Below are 25,642 nucleotides of genomic sequence, written 5' to 3'. Positions count from 1 at the left end.
GTCCAGAAGTTACCCTATGTGGTCTAAAATGGGGAGGAACCATTAGTTCTGGGAACTCCTCGCCCCTTTCCCAGAAAATTTAGGAGTAATCAACCCCTTGTTTAGCATACGATCAAGAAATAACCTTAAAAATAGCCAACCAACAGCCCTCAGGGCTGCTCTGCCTATGGAATAGACATTCTTTTGCTTCTTTACTTCTCTAATAAACTTGTGCTCACTCTACTCTGTGGACGCACCCTGAATTCTTTCTTGTGTGAGATCCAAGAACCCTTTCTTGGGGTCTGGATCAGAACCCCTTTCTGGAAACACTATAGAGAACATCACTATTGTAAAACCTACAATTGGTGTTTTGGAGATCTTTCGGACTGACCCCACCTGGACCCATGACTCATGAGTCAGCTGATCCTGTGGCTCCACGCAGAGGTGGACTCAACTCACGAAGACTGTTTTCCACACCCCTGTGATTTTATCCTCAACCAATCAGTAACACCCACTCCCGAGTCCCCTGCCCACCAAATTTTCCACAAAACCCTTAACATCATAGCCTTCAGGGACATTGATTTGAGTAATAAATTTCATTCCCCATGTGGTGTGGCTGACCGCATGCCAAGTAAACTCTCTTTTTGCAATGCTGTCATCTCAGTGAATTGATTTTTGTTTGTGCAGCAGGCAAGAAGAACTCATCAGGCAATTATACCTTCACCAGATGGTATTTATTAAAGTTTTGTGGAAGAATAAAATTAAACGAATGAATTAGATAATTTTTGTTATTGAGAACTATTATATATTATATATATAAATAATATATCTTAAGAAAATCTGTAATTTTTTCCTCTTGCTTTGTTTCTGTGTATATTTTTTTAAATGATGGGAATTCTCCCTGAAGTTTTTTTCCCCACATAGAGGGAACAGTACACAAAAAGGCTTTTTCCATTTTCTCTCCTTTAATTTAGAGAAATTCATAGTTGTGCAAGAGTGAAAGTTTTTCAGTTTGGTCAGAAAGTGTCTAAGCAGGAATATGCTCTCCTCCCTGATAGCTGACAACATTTTAATGACAGATTTTGCTTAAATAAAAAATCAGAAAGGTCTCAAGCCTTTCAAAATAGAATGGGGGGAAAACGAGTGAATCCAATGAATGGACTCTAAACTTATCCTAAAAAAAAAAAAAAAGAAAAAAGGCAAGCTTCCCTGCATGCCTACCCCTCTGCAGGAAGTGTGGGGAGGCCTCACAAGCCTGAAGCTCAGGCTGTGCCATGTGGCTGCTGGAGACACTGGGTAGTGTCCTTGTCTCCCTGTAAAGGAAACCTGTCCCAGGCCCTACAGATATTGCAGCTGAATGGCCCTGTCTCTGTAGGTGACCAGATGGCCTTCAGCGTTGGCCTTGTGGTGAGCTGGCGATGACATCTTTGCTTGGTGAGACACTGCAACCAGGGAAAGCTCAGACCTGGACTCCCTGAGGTGCAGGTGACAAGGGAGAGGGCCTGTGACATGCCCACAGCTAAAAGCCGAAGGCTTCTGAAGAATCCCTGAATAACTAAAAGTGCTTTCTGTACTATCTGTCACTTGCCGTCCAAGGATGGAACGCCATGCTGACCTGTTCATTAGCTGCCAGCGAATCCGTTTAAAGCATTTGCCAACAAGGTCCACTGTTCCCAGACTCCCTGCTGTTTTTCTCCAGTGCCCCCCCATTAATTTTGTTTTGCCTTTGTTCCCTGATTCAGTCTACCAGCTGACTTCCTCATATCCGAGAAAACACTTTGTATGCAAAACAACTAAACTGCTTGCAAAATAACTTTTTAAATGCTCTGAGTTATTCTTTGATATCTCAAATGATGCATCCATGGTGGGAGTGGGGATGGGGGAAGCTGGAATGGCCCTTGACCCTGATCTCCTCCCCATCCAGTAACCCAGTTGCTTGAGAAAGACTGGCCAGCAGATATAACCGAGTGGAGTGGGAAGGTGGGGACAGGTGAGGGTTCCTTCTAGGGCCTGTGGCATAAGAATCTAAAAGGAAAATGTTGGGCACGGTAGACACATGACCTGGCTTTTCTAATATGTGCCAAATGTAAGAATTAGTTTTGTTATATATTAGTTTTGTGGCATAACAAAGCACCTCAAAACATAATGGCTTAAAATAAGAATTTAGGTCACATTTCTGTGGGTCAATCATTTGGGCTGGGCTCAGCTTGGTGGTTCTTCTGCTGGTCTTACCTTGGGTGAGCTTCTGTCATGCAGCTGGTCTAGGACAGCTTCTGATGGCTGGCAGCTGGTGCTGGCTATAGGCTGGGCTGAAAGGGATAGTGACGCCATGTGTAGTGAGCCTCACGGTGCTGACATTTTTCAAACCTCTGCTGTATCACACTTTCTACCGTTCCACTGGCCAAAGCAAGGTACATGGCTAAATTCAGACTGAAGAGATTGAGAAATAGGCTGTACTGGCCAGGTGTGGTGGCTCACACCTGTAATCCCAGCACTTTGGGAGGCCGAGGTGGGCAGATCACTGGAGGTGAGGAGTTCAAGACCAGCCTGGCCAACATGGTGAAACCCCATCTCTACTAAAATACAAACATTAGCCAAGTGTGGTTGTGGGTGCCTGTTATTGCAGCTACTCAGGAGGCTGAGGCAGGAGAATCGCTTGAACCCGGGAGGCAGATGGCGCCATTGCACTCTAGCCTGGTTGACAAGAGCGGAACCGTCTCAAAAAAAAGAGAGAAATAGGCTGTACTTCTTGACTGGAAGAGAGGCAAAGTCACATGTACAGAAGTAAGTGAATGGGATGGGAGGAATTTGTGGCCATTTCTGCAAGCTGCCCCCTCCGGTGTGTCTGATGCATGCCTTTTAGGCACTGCTGAAGCCCTGTCTAGCCCAAGAAGCTTTTCAAATTGCATCCGAATCATGCATGTCTTTTGCTAGAGCTACTTGAGATTGTGAACTGATTCATGGGACATGTGTTTGATTCATATTTATATACCCACAGTAGCCTAACTTTGTTGATTCTTTTTTTTTTTTTTTTTTTGAGATGGAGTCTCACTCTGTCGCCCAAGCTGGAGTGCAGTGGCCGGATCTCAGCTCACTGCAAGCTCCCCCTCCCGGGTTTACGCCATTCTCCTGCCTCAGCCTCCCAAGTAGCTGGGACTACAGGCGCCCGCCACCTCGCCCGGCTAGTTTTTTGTATTTTTTAGTAGAGACGGGGTTTCACCAGGTTAGCTAGGATGGTCTCGATCTCCTGACCTTGTGATCTGCCCGTCTCAGCCTCCCAAAGTGCTGGGATTACAGGCTTGAGCCACTGCGCCTGGCGTTGATTCTTAATAATTATTATACTGAACTGAGTTGAGTTAGTTCTCCTTTTTCTCTAATTACAAGCTCCTTAAAGGAAAGTTTAGAATCACTATTGCATACAGTCTCTCTCCCAGAGCTCTCAGAATTATACTAACAGCTGAAAATCCTACAAGTCCTCAGAACCACCAGTTAAGTGGTAGAGGGATTAGGCCTAGAGCCACCTCTGGACAGAGCAACTATCTGAGGAAAGAGTGGAACTTTCAGGAGACCAGAGACTGTGGTACTGACGCATTACATCTTCAGGCCAGTTGCACCCTCAATGAGTGAAATCACTTTTTTAGGCTTAGGAGGCAGAAAGATTCAGTGACTCGGAGAATGTGGCTTTCCTTTCCCCATTCAGGGAGGCCAACATGCGAGGAGCAAACCCACGTCTGGTCAGGAAGGGACTTGTTCATCAGCCCTGGGTCTCTGTGACTTCTCCTGCTCTGGAACAGCCCAGAACAGACCACTTGAGGGCCCACAGTGCTCCCTGCCCCATGCCACATTGTGTCCACATCACCTCAGTACTTTTCCAGAATCCGTCAGAGGCCAACAGTCAAGCTGGTCTAGAATCAGGGCTGGATGACTGAGACTAAGCCCTACTGGAAGATAGTCCTTTGTGGAGCCACATACACACTCCTCCTGCCCTTCTGGTCCAGCGCTACTCAATATCCTGGTTTCAGACTTGCTCTAGAACTTTCTAAGGCTTGGAGGTCACCTGGGACAGTTTATTCCAGGTTGAACCACCCTTTGGGAATAAGAGGGTGTCCCTTCCCATGGTGTGAGATGAATTGTCAAGTCCTTTGTGAGTCACAGGCTTAGGAATGGATTTTCAAAAGGAATTTCCATTCTGGGTGGTTAACAAGGGCCACGGGCAATCTGTCCTTTTCTTCATATGACACAGTCATCCGCCTACACACCTTTTATTCACCAAAATTCTACTGACTGCCCACTCTGTGCCAGGCAACGTCTCAGGCATGGGAGTGGGGTGAGATGAGCCAGGTGTGGTTCCTGTCCCTGGAGAGCTCAGGTGCACTGAGAACACAGATGAGGCGGGAGTCGCCAGTAAGAGGGTCTGTGTAGAACCACAGAATTATGGCTTCTTAGAGCAGGAGGTACCTTGGGGATTGTCTAGTCTATTCCCTCATTCCTCAGAGGAGGAAGCTGAGCCCAAGAGAGGGAAGATTAGTCCAGGGGCACACAGTATGTGGGAGTTATTAATTCACTAAACAAGCATTTATTGAACACCTACTAAGTGCTAAGATCTGTGCTAGGCTCTGGAGATGCCACAGGGAACAAGGAAGACACAGCCCTTGTCTCTTTGGAGCTCCAACTGGGACTGGTGGCGGCGGGGGGGTCCCAATCCCGGTTACATTTTAGACTCACCTTGGAGCCTTAAGAAGAACCCCCGTGCCAGGGCTCCACCCCCAGAGATTCTGATTTACTTGGCCTGGGGTAGGCCTGGGCATGGGTATTTTTGAACAAGCTCTCCAAGTTATTCTAATGTGCGATGTGAGTAGGTTGAGAACCACGTCTAAGGGGTGAGACAGCAAAAATCTCACAAACGCAAATCAATAATTGGGATTGTGCTTTGTTAGGAATGAATGGGATGCAGAGTGAGGAACCAGCGGAGTGGGGTATCTGCTACTTGCTCTAAAATGGGAGGGAGTGAGACCACACTTGCAGAACTGTGATTCCAGGGGTCAGAAGGAAGGAAGCATACAGTGTCCTCATGTGGGATAGCAATGGGATCTTCTGGGACATGTCCCACCCTGCAGATGCAGAAAACCCTGCAGTGGAGCCCTGTCTAGCAGAGGCTTTTAACCTGCAGCCTGAAAACTCCCTCTACCACCTACTCAAAACACCGCCTCTTTACACATACTGTTTATGAGTGCCCCCCAGGCCCTCCAGCTTAAAAATCCCTCACATTTTTAGAGCCTTTAGTAAAGCACTGTCGGACTTTTTATTTATTTATTTATTTATTTATTTTGAGACTGAGTCTTGCTCTGTCGCCCAGACTGGAGTGCAGTGGCGCCATCTTGGCTCACTGCAAGCTCTGCCTTCCAGGTTCAAGCGATTCTCCTGCCTCAGCCTCCCGAGTAGCTGGGACTACAGGCGCCCACCACCATGCCCGGCTAATTTTTTTGTATTTTAGTAGAGAGACGGTTTCACTGTGTTGCCCAGGCTGTTTGCGAACTCCTGAGCTCAGGCAATCTGCCTGCCTCCGCCTCCCAAAGTGCTGGGATTACAGGCATGAGCCACTGCGTGGGCCACCAACCCCAGCCACCAACTTTTTATCTGTATTATTGGATCCTAACACTAACCTCATGAGGCAGGCAGGGCCAAGGTCAATGTTCCCCTGTTGGAGATGTGGAAATAAGCTCAGAGAAGTCACGCATGGCCTGAGATCACATGGCTAATACCTGGATGTGGAGGACTTCAGGCTAGCTCTCTGGCCTCCAGTTCCACTACCCCATGTGGCCCCCACCTTCCCTGCACCAGCAAGCTGCAACTGAGGCAGGGCACCTGAGAGGCAGCTGGGGACCAGCACCCTCCCGTCACGCTGGGCAGAGCTGCTGGTGCGTTCTCCCCTTCAGCTGTGACGGCTTACAATCCCGCTCCTCATCAGGCAATCAAAGGAATCTGTTACTTGTTGCTTCCCTTCCTGCCCAGAGTGAACCCAGTTACTATAGTAACCAGATGCAATTCTTTATTACAGAGTAGATGGTTTTAATTTTGCATTTGAAGAATTTGGCCAGGCAGTCACGTTGCCATGGCTTGGCCTGTCGGGCGGCAGTTAGAAGCAGAGGGAACCCTTTGAACAGCCATTAGGGCTTTCCAATTGCTGGGGGAAACCTGTGTCTGGAAAAACCCAGGCTCAGCTGCACTGGGGAAGGAGGAGGGTGAGTCTCCAGCTGGTGCTGTGCTGGGTACTGTCTCCTGTTTAGAGATGACAGCTCCCTGATTAGAGCCACCAGGTGAGCCTCTCAGCCAGTTGCTCCCACAGTCCCCTCTAGTTTCCCTTCAGGATCCTTATGGGAGGGTGGGTGGGGGGCTGCTCGTAGGGCCATCAACACATGTTTGTTGAATGAATGAATAAATGAACAAATGATCCTTTGTAGTTTATTAAGCCCTGTCAACCCATTGTCTCCTCTGCTCTCCATTATGGCTTTGTAAGGGTACACAGCAGGGAGAAAGAGAAACTGAGGCTCAGCAAGGTGAGAGACTTGCCTCCTAGTGCTGCCTCCCCCACCCCATGCCTCTCAGGGCCCACTGAATTGCCTGGTAGGTTCCCCTTGCTGCCGAAACATATCACAGGTAGATGCTAAAAACAAGGCAAGCATCACCCGCCCACCCCACACCAGGCCTGGTACCATAGGTCCTCTCCTGGGTCCTCGGTTCCTGCTGAACTAAGGAAGGCAGCAAAATGGGGAGAGAAAGAAAACTTTGAAACAGAGCAGAAGCTTCCTTCAGCCCAGACCATCAAGGAGACAGTAGGATGGACAGAATAAAGAGCCCTTCATTCCCTGATCTCCCTGTGCAAGGGAGGAAAGGAAGACTTCACTTGGCTTTCAGCCAGACCCCACAAATCCATGGTGATCCAGTCTCTCTGTTACTCTTTCTGTACTGAGGGTGTATTTCCGGGTTAAGTAAAACCTCCACCCAACCCTGGCCTCAACATTAATTTCTCCTAACCCAGGCTAGTTTCTTCCAGCCTTGCAGCTCAGGCCTTCCCAGGATGCATGCGTGGGCTGCTCTCCTGGCCAGGAGGTGCTGGTGTTGGTGCCCTTCATCCTGAGCTCATGTTAGGCCACAGGACCCTGCCTGTCTCCTGTTTAAAGGCAAACATAAGCAGCTTTGGAGAGCAGCAGCTCTCTGTGGCTATCGGTGGAGCAGGCAGCATATGAGGCTGGAGTCTTGAGTGGGATGTGTTTGTGGATGAGCTGGGACGGGCATCAGCCAGATCTGCTGGAGGGCCAAGGGCCCAGTAGAGAGAGGGCATAGTGAGATGATAAACACTCCACTACCTCCCAGAAGTGAGGTGCCTGCACAGGAGGCCCACACCGAACATATGCGCGGATCTCAGGCCTCACCCTCCAAGAATCAAATCATCTGAGCTGGATGAGACCTTAGAGGCTTCTCATTTCAGTCTCAGATGAAGACTGAGGCCACAGAGGGGAAAGATGTGAACTCCGTTTCACAGTCATCAAACATGGTGGGACTCCATAGTGGGACTTACCCGAAGACAAAGGCTGGGCACACAGCTGGTGCTCAGTCAATTCTTGTGTGAACAGCCATCCTCATGAGGTGACAGCAGGAAGCATCTTCGTGAAAGGTTAGGGCTAGAAAGAAGCTTAGACATCACTGAGTCCAACTGTCATTTTACAGAAAGACCAGATCCATTAATAATGCTAAAACTAAGAATAGCTAATAGTTACATAGCATGCTGGGTGCTAGGCAGGATTCCGTGCATGCTGCATATACGAACCCACTGCAGCCTCACAGCGGCCTCTGTGCAGCAGCTATTATCATCATCCCCAGATGAGGTCACTGAGGCACAGGGCGGTTCGGTAACTTGCCCAAGATCGTGGAGCCAGTAGTGTTAGGATCAGGCAGTCCGGCTCCAGAGTCCGTGCTGTGAACACTTCACTGCACTGTCTGACAGCACAGTGCTACCAGCAAACACTTGTGCTCCCTTCTCTGAGTGGGGAGAAGGAATCTGTGCCAGCCCTTGTGAGTTCACTCATGCAGGAAACATGCCTTTTTCATCTTCGCATCCCCTTCCAGGGCTCAGCTCAGGTCTGGCAGGGGCTCAGGGATGTGTTTTTAATACAAATGAGTTGATCTTTCTCACCATCGTGAAACAGCCAATTTGGCACCTGTGTGCTGGAAGGGACCTTGGGAAGCGGCTCAATATAGAACACTTGTGGTCAGCAAAAAGGAGGGGGTGGTTCCCACACACCAAGCAGTTCTCCAGTGGCCACTGGCTGAGTGTCCTGCAATATAACTCAACCCTGACTGTCTGCCTGGAGTTAGTGTTCGCTCCCATGGGTTGAGGGCTCCGTCCCACCACATTGACCCCACTTGTGATGCCAGTCACCAGCCCCAGGCTGTTTTACCTGAGCCTCTGACCAAGTGGCTATAAATCAGGGGTTCCCAGGATGCCCTTCTCAGGTTTTCATTAATTTTCTAGAGCAGCTCACTGAACTCACATTTACTGGTTTATTATAAAGGACCTTACAAAGGATTCAGATGAGCAGCCATATGGGAGCGAAGCAAAGGGCAGGGCACATGGGAAGGGGTGGAGCTTCCATGCCCTCTCTGGGCACGGAACCCTCCACGTGTCCAGGGACCTCCATGTGTCCAGCTATCTGGAAGCTCATCGAAATGCAAAGAGGGGAATGACAGACACTGAGGGTGGAGAGTGGGAGGGAGAGGATCAGAAAAAATAACTATTGGGACTAGGCTTAGTACCTGGGTGACAAAATCATCTGTACAACAAGCCTCTGTAACACAAGTTTACCTATATAGCAAATCTGCATATGTACCCCTGAACCTAAAATAAAAGTTAAAACACACACACACACACACACACACACACACACACACACACAGTCTTTTTGGGATTTTAGGGAGGTTTCATCACACAGACATAATTGATGACATCATTGGCCATTGGTGATCAACTCAACCTTCGGGCCCCTCTTCCCTCCCAGGAGGTGGTGGGGTGGGGCTGAAATTTCCATCCCTCTCATCACCAGATTGGTTCCCCTGGCAACCAGCACCCATCCTGAGGCTACCCTGGATCCCCACCTCCCACCCCAGCCACTAGTCATCTCATTAGCGTACAAAAGACACTTATCACTTTGGAAATTCCTAAGGTTTTAGGAACTGTGCCTAAACCAGGATAAAGACCAATTATATGATTTCTTATTATAAATCACTATATCTCAGGAAGTGATTTGCAGAGGAGGAAAGTGAGGCCTAGAGAATCAAAGTGTCTTAGCCAGGGCCTCCCAGCCGGACCTGAATCCAGGTGTCCCTACTCCCCATCCAGGGCTCTTGCCACACAGCAAGGCCCCTAAAGAGCAGGCTGAGGTGGTCAGGCTGACCTGAGCCCAGGAGCCTGCCCCAGCCTGCCCCACCTGTCCTGTCTGGGCCCTGCTGTGCGCTTCCTGGTCCTGGCCACACTAATGGACTCTCTGCCCCCACCAGCTCTTCGTGATCGACAATGGCGCGGATGACTGGCGGATAGCCATGACCTACGAGCGCATCCTCTACATCAGCCTGGAGATGCTGGTGTGCGCCATCCACCCCATTCCTGGCGAGTACAAGTTCTTCTGGACGGCGCGCCTGGCCTTCTCCTACACACCTTCCCGGGCGGAGGCCGATGTGGACATCATCCTGTCTATCCCCATGTTCCTGCGCCTGTACCTGATCGCCCGCGTCATGCTGCTGCACAGCAAGCTCTTCACCGATGCCTCGTCCCGCAGCATCGGGGCGCTCAACAAGATCAACTTCAACACCCGCTTCGTCATGAAGACGCTCATGACCATCTGCCCTGGCACTGTGCTGCTCGTGTTCAGCATCTCTCTGTGGATCATTGCTGCCTGGACTGTCCGTGTCTGCGAAAGGTATTCCACCTGGGGCCTTCTGAGTGCAGAGTCTGTGCTGGGACAGGGAAGGGAGGAGGAGCAGGGGTGCCAGGAGGTATGTGGTCTGATGGAGGAGACAGGCATATACCCAGGCACCTGAAAGGAGACAATGGGAAAGAGGGGAGTGCTGAGTTGGGGTTGAGTATGAGCTGTAATTGGAGCTTTGGAACCAAGGTAAGGTGGGAAAAAGGCACAGAATTTTCTTGATTTTCCGTTGCTTCTTTGCAAACCAATATATCATTCTGGTTACATCAGTAACTCACATATAACACATTGCAATTTCTTCCTCTTGGGTATTAATAATGCTTATTAGCATTTTAAAGGCTCTGAGAAGTCCTGCAGTAATGAAACCACTTATTTTCGTTTAGTTCAGACTTTCTCAATTGTATTTGCCCTCAAACCCTTCTTATTATAAAGCACTATTGGTACCTTGCTACTCAAAGTTTGGTTCACAGACCAGCAGCATTGGCATCACTGGGAACTTGTTAGAACAATTCCCAGAATCTCAGGCCTTAGCCCAGAATGACTGAATTAGAATTTGCATTTAACAAGGTCACCTGGTGATTCATATGCACCTTAGTTTGAGAAGCACTGTACCTGATGGAACACACTTTGGGAAACGTTGTTTTAGGAGGCTGGTGGTTGGGAGTCATTCAGAGAAGCTACTCATGAGGTAGAAGGGAGATGTGTCCTGATAGAGATCCAGGGCTGTAGAACAAAATGCCAACTCCTTGGAACAGCCATCATCAAGGCTCAAGGGCAGGACTGAGACCACCTCCTTCCACCACCCTTGAGCTGCCTTTCATGACTCTTCTCCTGTGCAAGGGGTCCTGGATATTCATCTTATTTATTTATTTATTTATTTAAGATGGAGTCTCGTCCTCTCACCCAGGCTGGAGTACAGTGGCACAGTCTCTGCTCACTGCAATCTCTGCCTCCCAGCTTCAAGCAATTCTCCTGCCTCAGCTTCCCATGTAGCTGGGATTACAGGCATACACCACCATGCTAGGCTAATTTTTGTATTTTTAGTGGAGATGGGGTTTCACCATGTTGGTCAGGCTGATCTTGAACTCCTGGCTTCAAGTGTTCCTCCTACCTTGGCCTCCCAAAATTCTGGGATTACAGGCGTAAGCCACTGCACCCAGCCCTGGATATTCATTTTAATCTGATTTGATATGTGGAGCCCAAATCTAGGTTAGAAACCGTGATTCTGCCCCTAAGTAGCTGTGAGACCTGGGGCAAGTTACTTAACCTCTCTGGAATATAGTTTCCTCATTTTAAATTGAGGATCACTTGAAATAGAACGAAGCTATGTTTACTTGAGAAAGATTATTTTCAGTATTCAGTTGGGAGGTATGGTGAAGCAGCCTGTGTAATTTACACAGACCCTGGTAGTCATCCTTAATTCATCAACACTTACAATTATATTGCCAAACCTTCCATGCACCAGTATCCTAGCAGAGATCAAACAAGACAAAGAAGTCTGGGGAAGAGTTAGCCTAAACACACCCCACATGGGTACCTTGAACCATATCTCCTACCTATTTTTGAGACGTTCTGTTTGCAGATATTTCTTTCAGCGTTTTGGCCAGCAGACACACGGTCAAACTGAGAGGGCATTCTGCTGCCGCAGAACAAGGGTTCAGGCTCCAGGATGCAGGTTCAGGCTGTGAGAGCCAGTGCAGTGTTGGAAGACCTTTCTCACACACAGAGCCTCAGGGACACACCATGCTCACCTATTCAGAACCTCGCCATTACTCAGCAGCTGACATTGCAACATCCGCTCTGAGTGAGACCACACTGCACGGGGCTTCATGAGCCTTCTCCGGTAAGCAGACACTCTTTGCCCAATAGAGAAAGCATGTGCTCGGGTTCCGACCCCAAACTCCTCATGGTACTGTTAGCTGAGCAACATTGTGCTGGTCGCTTCACCTCTCTGGACCTCAATTTTCTCATCTGAAAGCTGGATACAGGATTTACTGTTAGAGTCAAACAAGGTAGTATATACGCACGGTGTATTGCGATCCAGTGATGGTGAAAATTAATAATAATAGTGTAGATCCCTTGATAACTCTTGGGAATTTTGTGCTGCCTTCTTATAATTAGAACAGCCCAACTTCTACCATACATTGGCCTATATTCTTCCTGTTTTCCTTTCTAAATGATGGAAGCCACATTGTCTATCAACAGTAGTAACTGAATTTGCGTAGCCCTTTAAGCTATTTGAAGTCTTTCACGTCCTCGGATGATCCCTGGCATGTACTTCAGATGAGCAAACAGGCTGAACATGCAACAAAGTACCTGCAAGTGAGTTCCATAATTTATTGAACCTGTCACAAGAAGGGGTGACTATTTTTCACTGGAAAATAAGCTTGTTTTAAAGAATGTAGTTTGCAAAGTACTTAGATGATGCATCTCATTTGATATTGCATGGCCTTCCATAACTTCCAAGCTGAGGCTGGGTTAGCCTGGCCCCTGGTGGGCCACTGGGTCTCTCTCTCTCTACAGACATGGGTCACAAGCCCCCGCTAAGACCAAGGCACGGAGGATCAATGAGCAAATCAGAAATTCTCTGAAAGTTCCCTTCTCTTGCAAAAAGGCCATTTGAACAAAGACTTAGGCATAACATGAGGTGTATTACAGCATGGTAGATGTTATTGTTGCTCCCCTGTGCTAGTTCTGTGTAAAATCCATCTGCCATCCCAGCTTACCCTCACAATAGATCTATGAGAGGGGTACCTTGCCTGAGGGAAGGAGAGCCCAGGTCCTGGAGGGGCATCTGGGTGAAGCAACATGTCATCCACTACATGGATGTGTTTGAATTGGACATGAAGGCTCATGGTAGAATTGAGGAAACTGATAGGAAGTAACTGGCCCCGAGATCACAGAGCTGTTAATAGTAAGCATAGAGCCAGAATCTGGACTCGTTTCTGACTCTGAACTTCCGTGTGTGTCACCAACCCAGGCTGAATCCTGCACATACGAGGAAATCATGGCCGCGACTCTCCTGGCAACTTTCCCAATCTCAGAGTCTCAAGGCCACTGAGAGTGACATGTGAATCCCAGTCTTGCTGTTTTCCCTGCCTCCGCTGCCTATGGTCTTGACCATGTTATCATACTTAAGCCTCCCGGGCTGCCTTCATATCCAATTCAAACACATCCATGTAGTGGATGACATATTGCTTCACCCGGATGCCCCTCCAGGACCTGGGCTGTCATTCCCTTAGCTGGGGTTGTGACTGAGTCCCTCTCTTAAAGTCAAGCCCCTTGCCTGGGAGCAGCAAGCTCCCAAGGGGATTCGTCAGTGTGGGAGTTCAAAGGCCCAACCCCGATTGCTTCTAGTGGGACACTCAGCCGGGCTCCAGGGTCCCTGAGGGATCGCCTAAGGCCTCTGTTACCACTGCACCTGGGAGCTTCCCCTACACCCCAGAGGTATTGATCCTGAGAGCAGCCCCAATCAAACTCCCACCCCCAAATCTCAGCAGCTCACAGACTCTGTCCCAGGAATCTGCCCTATTAATATATTGTTTCCTAAATAGGCAAAGCACTTCTCTTACAAACACTGAGCAATATTTTTAGAATCAAGCTTAAATGATCATTGTCTTTCCCAATATCAAATAATAAGTAAGATTGGCAGAGGCCTTCAGCCAGGACTTATTCAGCCAGAGACTGGACAGAAGCTGGAAGCAGGGGAAGCCTTGGGGAACTGAAGCATCAGACCAGGGTAGTGTGGACAAGATGATCTTGATCTCTCTCAGCTTGATCTGATGATGATTCTATCACCTGAGGCATCAAAGAGGGTAAGTGACTTGCCCAGGGTCACACAGCAGCATGACAGGTCCTAGAAAAATCCACAGCTGCTGATGCCCAGAGCCTGTTCACATTCCAGGTGGCTTTCATCAGCCTAGACTTATCTCTAGTTGTATACACACACTTCTGAAGTTGCTATGGAAATCTCTCTACAGCAAGATGTATTTTAAAAGACAGTTCTCATATCTTGGGTTGGTTTTTATGTGACAGCAAAGGTTTTTCATATTTCCTCCTCCCAAGGAGAGAGAGTGGGATCGTAATTACGCAGAACAGCTGTGCCATGGGGAAGGCAGTGCCTGGTTGCTGGGAGGGCAGTGACAACAGCGGGCTTGTTTTCCTTGGCCCCCGGAGAGGCATTACATCATGGGTTCTGAGGCCTGACAGTTGTGGCACTCCGCATTCTCTGGGATTCTCCTGGCTGCCTGCCCACCTCCCACAGGCCTCTCAGGGAGGAACCTCCTGATTATACACTGTCAAGCGCCAAGCAGCCTTACTGGTGGAGAGACCATCTGAGGCCCCAGGTCCTCACTGCGGCAGCAGGTTGGAGAAGCCAGCTTTCCTAGCGTGCCTTGAGCAGTGGCCTGCCAGCTCACCTTCGTATGCTTATCTCCTTGGGAGGAGCAAGAAGGCCTCCCATAATGTTGATGAAGTGGGGTAAGCTTTGCCGTCAGAGCCATGCTGTGTAAATGTCCTTCCTGGCCTCTTGAGTGGATTCCCTGCGGACCCTTTGGACCCTTTGCTTTGGTCCCTCCTGAGGCTCCAAATTCTGCAACAGGCTGTCTCAGTGTCCCAGGTCTTCAGTCTGTCAACAGGTTTTTGATTGTGGTGGTTAACTTTTGGTATACTGATATTTTAATGAGAAATTTTATTCTGGAGACCTAGCTCCTAAAGCAGGAGAAAAACAATTTGTGATCCGTTCTTTCTCTCATTAAAAGAGCTACCACTCCCATTGTAAGGAGGTAAAAAGAGGCTTCCTTCCTGTGCCCTCTTCTGCCCGTGCCTCAGACACCCAGGTCTGCACTTGCCTGCAGCAGGAAGCAAGACCACAGTTCCCTCCTCCTTCGATCACCTTCCCACAACCTCCTACCCCCTCCAATAAGGGGTACTTCCACTCCAAGGGAACAGTAGGAATGGCCTGGCACTGTGGCTCGCGCCTGTAATCCCAGCATTTTGGGAGGCTGAGGCGGGCGAATCATGAGGTCAGGAGATCGAGACCATCCTGGCTAACATGGTGAAACCCCGTCTCTACTAAAAATACAAAAAAATTAACCAGGCGTGGTGGCACGCACCTGTAGTCCCAGTTACTTGGGAGGCTGAGACAGGAGAATCGCTTGAACCCGGGAGGCGAGGCTTTCAGTGAGCTGACATCTCACCACTGCACTCCAGCCTGGGCAACAGAGTGACACTCCATTTCAAAAAAAAAACCCCAAAAACAAAACAGTAGAAAGGTGGTCGTTACAGGGATGAAGCACCCTACATGGGATTGATGAAAACCTGCAAGCTAAACCCTGTAGGCTAAGCAAAAGTGAGCAAAGCCTGGGAACAGTGGGGCCGGGCACTGTGCTTCCTCATGGGCTGCTTTGGTTTGAGTTATAACCTCCAATGTGGGGCACACGCACAGTGATCCATGGGACTATGGGAAGAAATGATCAGAACTTCTACTCACGTGTATATATGGGTATATGTAATAAGCCTAGCTAGCATTTAATAAATGGGTAGAGAGCAATGCATGTCTGTAATATATAATAAATATGTGTATAATGGAGGAGGGCATGCTAAAAAAATTTTTAACTGGTAGGAGCCCATGATTTTAAAAGTTTGCAAACCACTGGTTTGTGGTATCAGAGGACTAGTTAGAGAGGATAGCAAAGTAGCCTACCATATGGGATGAAGCCTGCTAGACCCAGGAACCCTGCCCTCTAGCTGGAGAAGTGAGAAGTTAGCCTCCGGTAGGGAAGGAGCAGCCTGTGGCAATCCCCTGCTGGTGCCAGGCAGAGAGATGGATGGCTCAGGAGGGAAGGTAGGGAGGCGACAGGAATCCTGCTGGAGGCTTTTGAGAAAAACCTGCAGCATTAAGGAAGAGGAAAATAATCCTGAAGATTCCTGAAAAATGTTTAATTATGAGAAACAAAAAGCAACATTAGAAAAGTCTTGGGTGGCTAGGCACAATGGCTCACGCCTGTAATCCCAGCACTTTGGGAGGTTACACCAGGCGGATCACCTGAGGTCAGGAGTTCGAGACCAGCCTGACCAACATAGCGAAACCCCATCTCTGGGGGAAAAAAAAAAATTAGCCGACAGTGATGGTGTACCTGTAGTCCCAGTTACTCAGGAGGCTGAGGTGGGGGGATCACCTAGCTTGAGAGGTCGAGGATGCAGTGAGCAGACATTGTGTCACTGCACTCCAGCCTGGGTGACAGAGTGAGACCCTGTCTCAAAAAAAAAAAAAAAAAAAAGGGAAAAAGAAAGAAGAGTCTTGGGCATCTCTAGTAGGGTGCCAGAATATATATGATCCTTATGACAGAGAAGAGTGGGCAGATGTGAAATGAAAATGTATCAGGTTCACATAAACACAGAGTTCCAGAAAACTAAAATTGTTTTAGCAAAAAGAAAATCCACATTGATGGCACTACATTTTTTAAAATGTGGAATGTGGAGACAAACTTAAAAAATTTAAAGTTCTTTCAGAATGTAGAAGGGATAAGAGAAAGGATGAATAGGACAGAACTGGAGGCTATAGGATCCAGGTGAAATCTAAGAATTAGAGTTATTTCAGAGGAAGAAATGATATTAATTTGGATAAAAGCACAATCAGGGATATACACAAAGTAAACGTTTTCGGAATTGGCCTAGGTAAGGGGATGTTGTGTGTGGGGATGGTCGATCAGAATAGGCGGATCAAAAAGGATTCCTCTTTTCCAGTTAGAATGTGGGGGACAGGAGGAGCCACCCCTAGACATACCCTGATTCATTCCTTTTCTGGAAAATGTATTGAATCATAAGGTGAAACAATCCTAGAGGCACACAGGCATCCCAGAGCTAACTCTCCCTCAGGAACCCTAAATTCAGAGTCATGAGAACACTTCCACAGCATTTTAAATTTGGATCCACCCTGTCCTTTGAGTGAGGCAACCAAAGAGGAACAAAAGTCATTCTTAGAGTTTTCCGGGCTCAGAAGGTAAATCACCTACACTTTTGTGGGGAACTCGTTTGCCAGTTGACCAAAGAATGAATCACAATTAAGATCTTAATAATGAAATGTTGTAAAGAAAGACAGGTAGACATTGGTTCACACAGGCAAACATGAAATCAAGACTAAACTTATGAATGGTTGCAAAACTCCAAATTCTAATGTCAAAGAAAAACTAGATTCTGGAAAGAGTAGATGTATGACATTAAAGCAATAATTCAATAATAATTAGAGGGCTGCAAATCCTCAGATTAAAAATTTGAGAGGAGAAGGCTAGAAGGGATTAGTAAAAGCATGCCAGATGCGTTGTCTTATGTAGAGAAGAATTTTAAAATAAAGCCCTATTACTCAGTTTTAGCAATCAGAGAAATATTTTTTTAAACCTAAAGGAACCACAGGCAAAATTTTATAAATATAACAAGAATAACAATAGCATCAGTCATGTATTGTTTCATTTAATCCATACCACAGCTCTATGAGATTGTATCTCCATTCTATATATGAGGATGTTGAGACACAGAGAGGTTGAGCGATGTGCCTCAGGCCACAGAGCCAGCAGACCTGAGACTCCAACACCAGGCTGAGAGCCTTTTCCCTACCCTGAAAACATGTGCCTCCCATGCCACATCAGAGCCCACATAGCTAAGATAGAAAAAATAACCGAAGCAGGAAGAAAGAATTTCAATACAAAGTATGAAAGAAGATCAGAGAAAAACAAACTTAAAATTTGTAACAATCAACATAATTGTGTTTACCTCCTTGTTAAAAGTAAATGTCTCTTAGATGAAATTTAAAAGGAAAATTTAATGCATGCAATTTACAAAAGAAGTACCTAGAACAGAAGGACCCAAAAATAAATGAAGAGCAAAGATTTATTAGGTAAGTACAAATCAGATGGCAAATGAATAGAAGTTCTCATTTTAAACAAAGATGAATTCAAAACAGAAATCATTAAATTGTCCAAAAGAACCATTTAATATGGATAAAAGTGCCATATACAGTAAAACTGTGAATTTTATACAAAAAAAAATGAGATTGAGAATCTGAATTGTTAAATGTTTAAATTAATTGAGCACTTTGTAACCTACAAACAAATAATACATCTTCTTTTTAAGCATCCAGGGAACACTTTAAAAAATCGATCAACTTCTTGGTCACACATTTCAAAGCATCAGAAAAATTGCGCAGGCTGTATTCTCTGACCACAAGCCCATAGAACTCCAATTAAAGGAAAACTTTTGGGTGGGACTTTTAAAGTAATCTCCTCAATTACAACAGAGAATTCAAAACTACCATTAAAGGCTATTAGAAAATTATGACAATGACGACCCTATATATAAAAACTCAGGATGTGACCAAAGGTGTACTCAGATGAAAAATATCTTTAAAGTTTTTCAGGCACGATGGTGTGCACTGATAGTCCCAGCTACTTGGGAGGCTGAGGTGCGAGGATCGCTTGAGCCTAGGAGTTCCAGCCAGTAGTGGACTATGATTGTGCCTGTGGATAGCCACTGCCTCAGCCTGGGCAACATAGGGAGACCCCATTTTTAATAATAAAAAGAGAAAAAAATGAACAGATAAAATAACTGAATCCATTAGAAGAATAAAACAAACCTCGGGAGAGAAGATTAAGTTTAGAACAAAGGCAAAGATAGGAATTAATGAATTTAAAAACCAGGAAAACATAATTTATAAATCCAAAAGATACCAACTTCTAAAATATAAATTTAATTGAGAAGAAAGAAAACACAAAGTTAGAAATTGTAATGGAGAATAACTACTGATTCTGAGGATGTTTTAATAAATGAGTGAGAATAGCTTAACTTTTTTTTGAAACAGAAGACCATTGAGGGGGATTTCTCTACTAGATATTAAAATGTATTACAAAACTAAAAATAATTAAGTCCCTCTGGCATTACTGAAAAATCAATAACAACAGATCAATGAAACCTAATGGAAAACCCTGAAATAAACCCTACTATGTTAGAACCCAATATATGAGAAAGAAAACCAACTGGGAAGCAATAGATTATTCACTAAATGGTAATGGGGAAATTGGAAGCTTGGATGAAAAATCAAATTGGAACCCTAGCTCTCACCAGCCACCAAAATAAATTCCAGGTGGATTAAAAAGTCAGATGTAAAAGAAGAAACCATGAACAAGCTCCAGAAAACAAAGTGAATATTGAATCAACCCTGAGAGAAGGAACTGTTAAGCATAAAACCTCAGAGGAAACATGAAGGAAAAACCGGTGTGTTTGATTACATCATACACACGATTTTACATTTCAGTCCTTCAAAAAATATGAACTTATTTAAAAAGCAAATGTTACGCTAGAAAAAATATTTGCAGCAAACATGACAAGAGGTAAATATCCCCATTATACAAGGCGGTCTTAAAAACCAATTAGAAGAACTCATCTCCCCAGTGAAAAAAACAGGCTGAAGATTAGGCCAACTACAAAGGAAGAAATACAAAAAGTCAATAAAATAAAACACACAACACATATTCAGTCCCGCTAATCAAAGAACTGAAAATTATAACTACAAGGAGAATTACTTTTTCTCCTCTGGAGTTAACAAAATTTTAAATAAATAGAACTCAGGGCTGGAGAATCTTCTTATTGTTGGCGTTGAGGGTGGACGGGGTTGTCTTACGCTGAGGGCAAGAAGGAAATTAGAACACCTTTCTGGAAAACAATTTAACAATTTGTCACAGGAGCCTTGAGTTTGTAACTTTGATCCAGGAATTCTCTTTCTAGGAAGCTATTTTAGTAGAGTAATCAATTTACATCAAACCGCTTCTGCATGGTGCAGTTTATAACAGAAAAGAATGAGAAACTAAGTAAACATCTAGGATTTAAATGGTTAAACAAGTATGGCACATCCATATGATGGGTAGTTAGCAAGAATCTTAAAAAATCTAATCAACGTGTTTGTTTTCTTTGTTTGTTTGTTTGTTTTTGATACGGAGTGTTGTTCTGTCACCCAGGCTGGAATGCAGTGGCACCATCTCGGCTCACTGCAGCCACCATCTCCCAGGTTCAAGCAATTATCTTGCCTCAGCCTCCCGAGTAGCTGAAATTACAGGCACCTGCCACAACACCTGGCTAAGTTTTTGTATTTTTAGTAGAGACGGAGTTTCTCCGTATTGGCCAGGCTGGTCTTGAACTCTTGACCTCAAGTGATCCACCTGCCTCGGCCTCTCAAAGTATTGGGATTACAGGCGTGAGCCACCGCGCCCGGCCTAAAAATCAACCTTTTGAAAATTACAATAAGGTAGGAAAATATTCATGATGTAATATTTGAAAAAGGAGCATACACTACAGCATTATGTAAGATTTATAGATAGTTGCAGTTACCGATTTATAGATAGTTGCAGAAATACTTGGAAAATACATAGAAACATTAAGTTGATTTGTGTTATATGTAATATTTATTTATTTATTTATTTATGAGATAGAGTCTCACTCTGTTGTCCAGGCTGGAGTGCAGTGGCGCAATCTTGGCTCACTGCAACTTCTGCTTCCCGGGTTCAAACTATTCTCACGCCTCACTCTCCTAAGTAGCTGGGATTACAGGCGTGCGCCACCACGCCCGGCTAATTTCTGTATTTTTAGTAGAGATGGGTTTTCGCCATGTTGGCCAGGCTGGTCTGCAACTCCTGGTCTCAGGTGATCCGCCCGCCTCAACCTTCCAAGGTGCATGTGATTTTCATACATGTAAACATTAAGTTGATTTCTCATGATGTTACATGTGATTTTTTCATTACTTTTTAATTATATTTTCAACAATGAGAATGCATATACGTATATAATTTTTTAATGGAAAGAGGTAGCATTTGTTTTTACACACTTGACAAAGCCCCTCATCTTCCATAGGAATTCAGGTTTTACATCAACGTGGGGTGGAAAGTAAAGCTGAATGGCTCAGTTTTTACATATAATTTTCTCTAATAAGCGCAATGCAAGTTCCTTCTTGAAAGGCTCTCTTCCGACCCATCGGCCAGAGGCCTTGGTGGACAGGGCCGCGCGAGGGGCGCCTTTGCGGGGCCGGAGTGCTTCTTCGCGGGCGGGCGCCTCCCTTGGAGCCCCTCTGCGGCCGGCCGCTTATGGGAGCGCCTGAGCCGGCGTGCGGGAAGGTAGAGCTCCACGGGGGACGTGTGATCGAGGCAGGCTCCACTGGCTCTTCAGTAGCCCCCCGGGCCGGCCGGGATCTGCTGCCCCGCGGTGCTGCTGGGTCCGGTGTGGAGAGGCCGCGAGTCCGCGGGTGGTTCTGGCGCGGCCGGCGCCGGGGAGAGGCCGAGGCTCGCTCCGCCAGGGGGCGCGGGTCGCAGGGCGGGCCGGGTGGGCGGTGTCCCCACCTGCAGGGACTTGCCGCGGAGGAAGAGAGCGTTCAGGTTCCCTCTCGCTGTGGCGACAGCCGGAGCGGCTTCAGGGCTGGGCCGGCGACTCCAGGGCTGCTGCTAGCTCCTGGCTCCTGTCTCCTGTCTCGAGTGGGATCCCATTCTGATTTCACCTGCGTGCTTCACAGTCTCCAGTCCCACTCCGCAGCCGCTTTCTCATCCTGTGATCTCGTATTCAGCCGTTCTTTCCTCTTCCTCATTGGCAGTGTTTTTGTACCCTTTGACACTTAAACTGCTAATTTGTGGCTAGTTTTTTCGTACTTTTATATTAAATAATTATACATCACTTAGCTATTATAAGTAACGGATGATATCTCTTAGAAAGGAGAATCAAGAAATAGGGAAATTATTAGCCAGAGTGGTGGCGTGCACCTGTAATCCCAGCTACTCGGGAGGCTGAGGCAGGAGAATCGCTTGTACCTGAGAGGCGGAGGTTGCAGTGAGCCTAGATCCCACCATTGCGCTCCAGCCTGGGAGACAGAGTGAGACTCCGTCTCAAAAAGAAAGAAAGAAGGAAAAGAAAGAGAGGAGAAAGAAAGTGAGAGAGAGAGAGAGAGAAAATAAAAGAAAAAAGAAACTGGTAAAACAAGGAAAATTTCCATAAAATTTGCATTCTGCAGCACTAAGTTTAGGGCTGTGGGTGCAAAGTGAAATCCATATTGCATTGAGAAACCATTCCATTTTTTCAGTCAAGTCAGCCCCCAAATTATTCCAAATTATTTGCTGCATTACACCAAACCTTGGGTTTCCCTCCACTGTCTTCTGCTGGGAAGTCACTGATGTCTTTTGTCTCCAGGATTTTTTCTTTAGGGAGACCCCGTTAAATGCCAGGGTTCCTTCTCCAACTGGGGAGGACCATCCGACCTTTGTCACTGGAATGAATTCCTTCCCAAGTCTGCCAAAGATGGTACACAGCGACTGTTAGCGCCATGCTAGGTGTGTAGGAGAGAAGTGACTTCCTTTCCTGCAGCGGACGCCTAAGGGCATGGGGCTTCATTCTCACCCGCTCCCCCACCCACCTCCTTGGAGGGGCTGAGGTAAGGAAAAGGAAGGGATTCCTGTAAGTGACGTCAGCCACATCTATTTGTGGGCTGACATTAGTCAAGCAGGAAATCCATATTCTGTCTGCTTTTCCATCCTTCAACTTTGGGGTTGTTTTGTTTGCCCCTCGTGATCCCATTGTGCCCTACATTTCTGGTGCAGACCCGTCCCTCAAAGGACGGGCACCTCAGCTCCTCAGGGCCCCTTCTCCATGAGTTTGGTGTCCTAGGCTGGCTCTCAGGAGCATGGCTCTTCACCCTGCCATGTTTCTCCTGCCCTCCACTGCCAGCTGGGGGCCCCCACCCAGGCTCAGGTAAAGCCCTGCATTCCTGGCTCACATAGCACAGCTGCTGGAAGGGTTTTTAAAAATGTGATTTTTTTTTTTTGGCTGGGCATGGTGACTCACATCTGTAATTCCAGCACTTTGGGAGGCCGAGGTGGGTGGATCACCTGAGGTCAGGAGTTTGAGACCACCCTGGCCAACACGGCAAAACACTGTCTGTACTAAAAATACAAAAATTAGCTGGGCGTGATGGCACGCACCTGTAATCCCAGCTACTCAGGAGGCTGAGGCAGGAGAATTGCTTGAACCCAGGAGGTCGAGGATGCAGTGAGGCGAGATCACACCATTGCACTCCAGCCTGGCCGACAGGGCAAGATTCCATCTAGAAAAAAAAAAAAAGAACAATTTTCTCCTTCCATTTAATATAGACTCCTCTGTTCCCTGAGACTTGGCCCCAGTCCCCCAGAGGCTGAGCTGACAGGGGATATGGGTGAGACATGCCATATTCCTTGAGTACCCCACCTTGTTCCATTAGATCTGGATGCCTGCTTACCCCCACTGCACAGGGAGTTTAAGGGGCATCCAAAGTCCCCTGGCTGCCTTGGAGTAGTGGTCCTGGAAGCCTCTGGCCCTAACACACCTGGTCATTTTGTTTTCCCAAAAGGCAGTGGGAGCTGCCCTGGTAACACAGCCTCTGTGGGCCCTCTCAGACAGGGCCAGACATGCTGCAATGGGCCCAAATGGGCTCTGACACTCCCACAAGAGAGGGGGCATAGAACTTAGCAAAACTCCTTTTAAATATCTTAAACATGTTTCAACTGAGCCAAGGGGAAAACACCTAGTACACAGTAGCAATTGCACCAGCACGGGTTCCATCCTGTGATCAGGACTGCCTGAACTCAGGGTGGAAAAACCAGGTTTGACCCCTGGTTCTACCATTAACCTTGCACATGTACTTAACCTGACTAGAGTCATGCAGCCTCTTTGGAACGCCCTCTGGGACACTACTTTAAAAGACTATCCAATCCATTTGCAGACAGCTCTGACTTAGAAATATCTTCCTATTATTGGTTAATATTGGTTAAAACTTGTAGTTTCTGCCTTGGGTCCTAAATCAGTTCTCTGGGTTCACACAAAAGAAGTTCAAGCACCATAAACTGGCAATTAAGCCATTGACGTCTGGGCAGATGTGGGCTTGGAGCCTTGCTCATGCTCTTACTAGCAGGTGACATTAGGCCAGGAAAGGAGGTAATTCACAAAAAGCCCTTAGCACAGGGTAGAGCATTTAGCACACTGTGAGCACCCGGTGAAGCAGCCGGGTGTTTCTTTTTCCGTTGAAGGTCCCTTGAGTATCCAAAGTCAGGTTGAATCTTCTCTGCTCCAACCCAGTGGTCTCCAGTCCCCTCAACCATTGTCACAGGACTTCTGGTCAGACTCCACCCTCTCGCTCACTCTCCTCTCTGGTCGTCAGTGTCCTCACGAAGTGAAGGCCCCAGAATGAACATAGTGCCCCAAGTGTTAGGCATCCTCCCGTTTCCTCAGCATTATTTTCCTTTTAAGGGAAATAAAAGAAAAGCAGCCTGGGAGTAGCCCATATTCTTAGGGCAAAGGGCTCCCAGGCATAATGGTCTGGGAATTAGGGAGCGAGACCCATGGCACATCTCTGTTTAGGTTGGGCACTCTTGACAGTTCCATTCTGTGCCCCATGCTCTACTGTTAACTTTCCTTCAATACAATTGCAAGGGCCTTGTTTAGTCTGAATCCTGCAGGGAGCAACTTACACCCCTGTTCCACGTGGCCACTACCAGATAAGAGCCACTGCTCAGTAAGGCCAGAAGGGTGGTTCAGCCATGTGGGAACCAGCCAGGACTCAAAGAGACAAGAGGCTCCTGTCCTGTTTCCAGCTTTAGCAAGAAAGTTGAGGGCTGGCCTGAAGTCCATTTCTCTCTGCCTTGGTTTTCCTGCTGATAAAAGCAATAGTTTCTCAGGCGCCCACTGATTTCTCAACAGAGATTGTTTGAGCCCGGAATGTTGAGATCTCCCCAGCTCTCTAGACACCTCTCCTACTGATTCCCCCCATACCCTATTTCCTACGCAGATCTGTCCTTTACCTGGACATTCTCCCTCCTCTGCCATTTCCCTTCATCATGCTTGCTCCCGGAGAATGCAGGCACTCTCACAGGAATGCATCCATGCATCCCAAGTGGAGCATTGAGCCACTCCTCTCTCTGAGCTGCAGTGCTCTCATGAGTGACTTGCTGAATAATAATACTGTTATGTATAGGTATGGAGCTCTGCTATTCACCAGCCACTGTGCTAGGAATTAAATATATCTTAAAGCGTAAAACACAGATGATTTTTTCCCTCATGGGCTTATAGTCTACCAGGGAAGACAGGTAATAAGTAAGGAAACAAAAAGTAGGTAACTTCAAATCTATGATATATACTGTGAAAGAGAAAAAATAAGTTTCTTTAAAACAAAATGTTATAGCATTGGAGAGGGATCCTACTCATCTGGGGCCTGCTTGGAGATCTCTCTGGGGAGGCGATGCTTCAGCTGGGCTCTGAAGGATGAGAGGAAATAAGCCCTTCACAGACCAAGAGGGTGAGCTTTCTGAGAAGAGAGAGGAGACTGCACCAAGGCCCTGAGCTCACAAGGAGCCTGGGGGAAGAAGGAGTCACTGGAAGGAGAGTAAACAGATGAAGTGGGGGGTGTGGCAGGGACTGAGCTGCAGAAGGGGGCAGGAGACTGATAGTGAAGGGCCCCAAGGACCATGTTATAGGGTTGAACCTAAGTGCAGTGGAAAGCCTTTAAAGAGTTTTATCTTTTTATTTACTTGTTTCTTCTTCTTCTTCTTCTTCTTCTTCTTCTTCTTCTTCTTCTTCTTCTTCTTCTTCTTCTTCTTCTTCTTCTTCTTCTTCTTCTTCTTCTTCTTCTT

General features: G+C 46.8%; 1 protein-coding gene across 5 annotated transcripts in view; it reads left to right on the top strand.

Moving 5' to 3' along the window:
• KCNN3 (potassium channel, calcium activated intermediate/small conductance subfamily N alpha, member 3) overlaps positions 1–25,642 on the top strand; it is a 177,343-nt gene that overhangs the window by 97,484 nt on the left and 54,217 nt on the right. For all 5 annotated transcript variants that reach the window (XM_011928234.1, XM_011928233.1, XM_011928232.1 and 2 more), the window contains exon 3: positions 9,535–9,953. In XM_011928234.1, coding sequence (XP_011783624.1) covers positions 9,535–9,953 — 419 coding nt within the window. The remainder of the gene's footprint in view (positions 1–9,534; positions 9,954–25,642) is intronic.

The sequence above is a fragment of the Colobus angolensis genome, unplaced genomic scaffold (assembly GCF_000951035.1).
Source record: "Colobus angolensis palliatus isolate OR3802 unplaced genomic scaffold, Cang.pa_1.0 Scaffold77, whole genome shotgun sequence".
NCBI classification, from domain to species: Eukaryota; Metazoa; Chordata; class Mammalia; order Primates; family Cercopithecidae; genus Colobus; species Colobus angolensis.
This window is presented reverse-complemented; position numbering and strand designations above follow the sequence as displayed.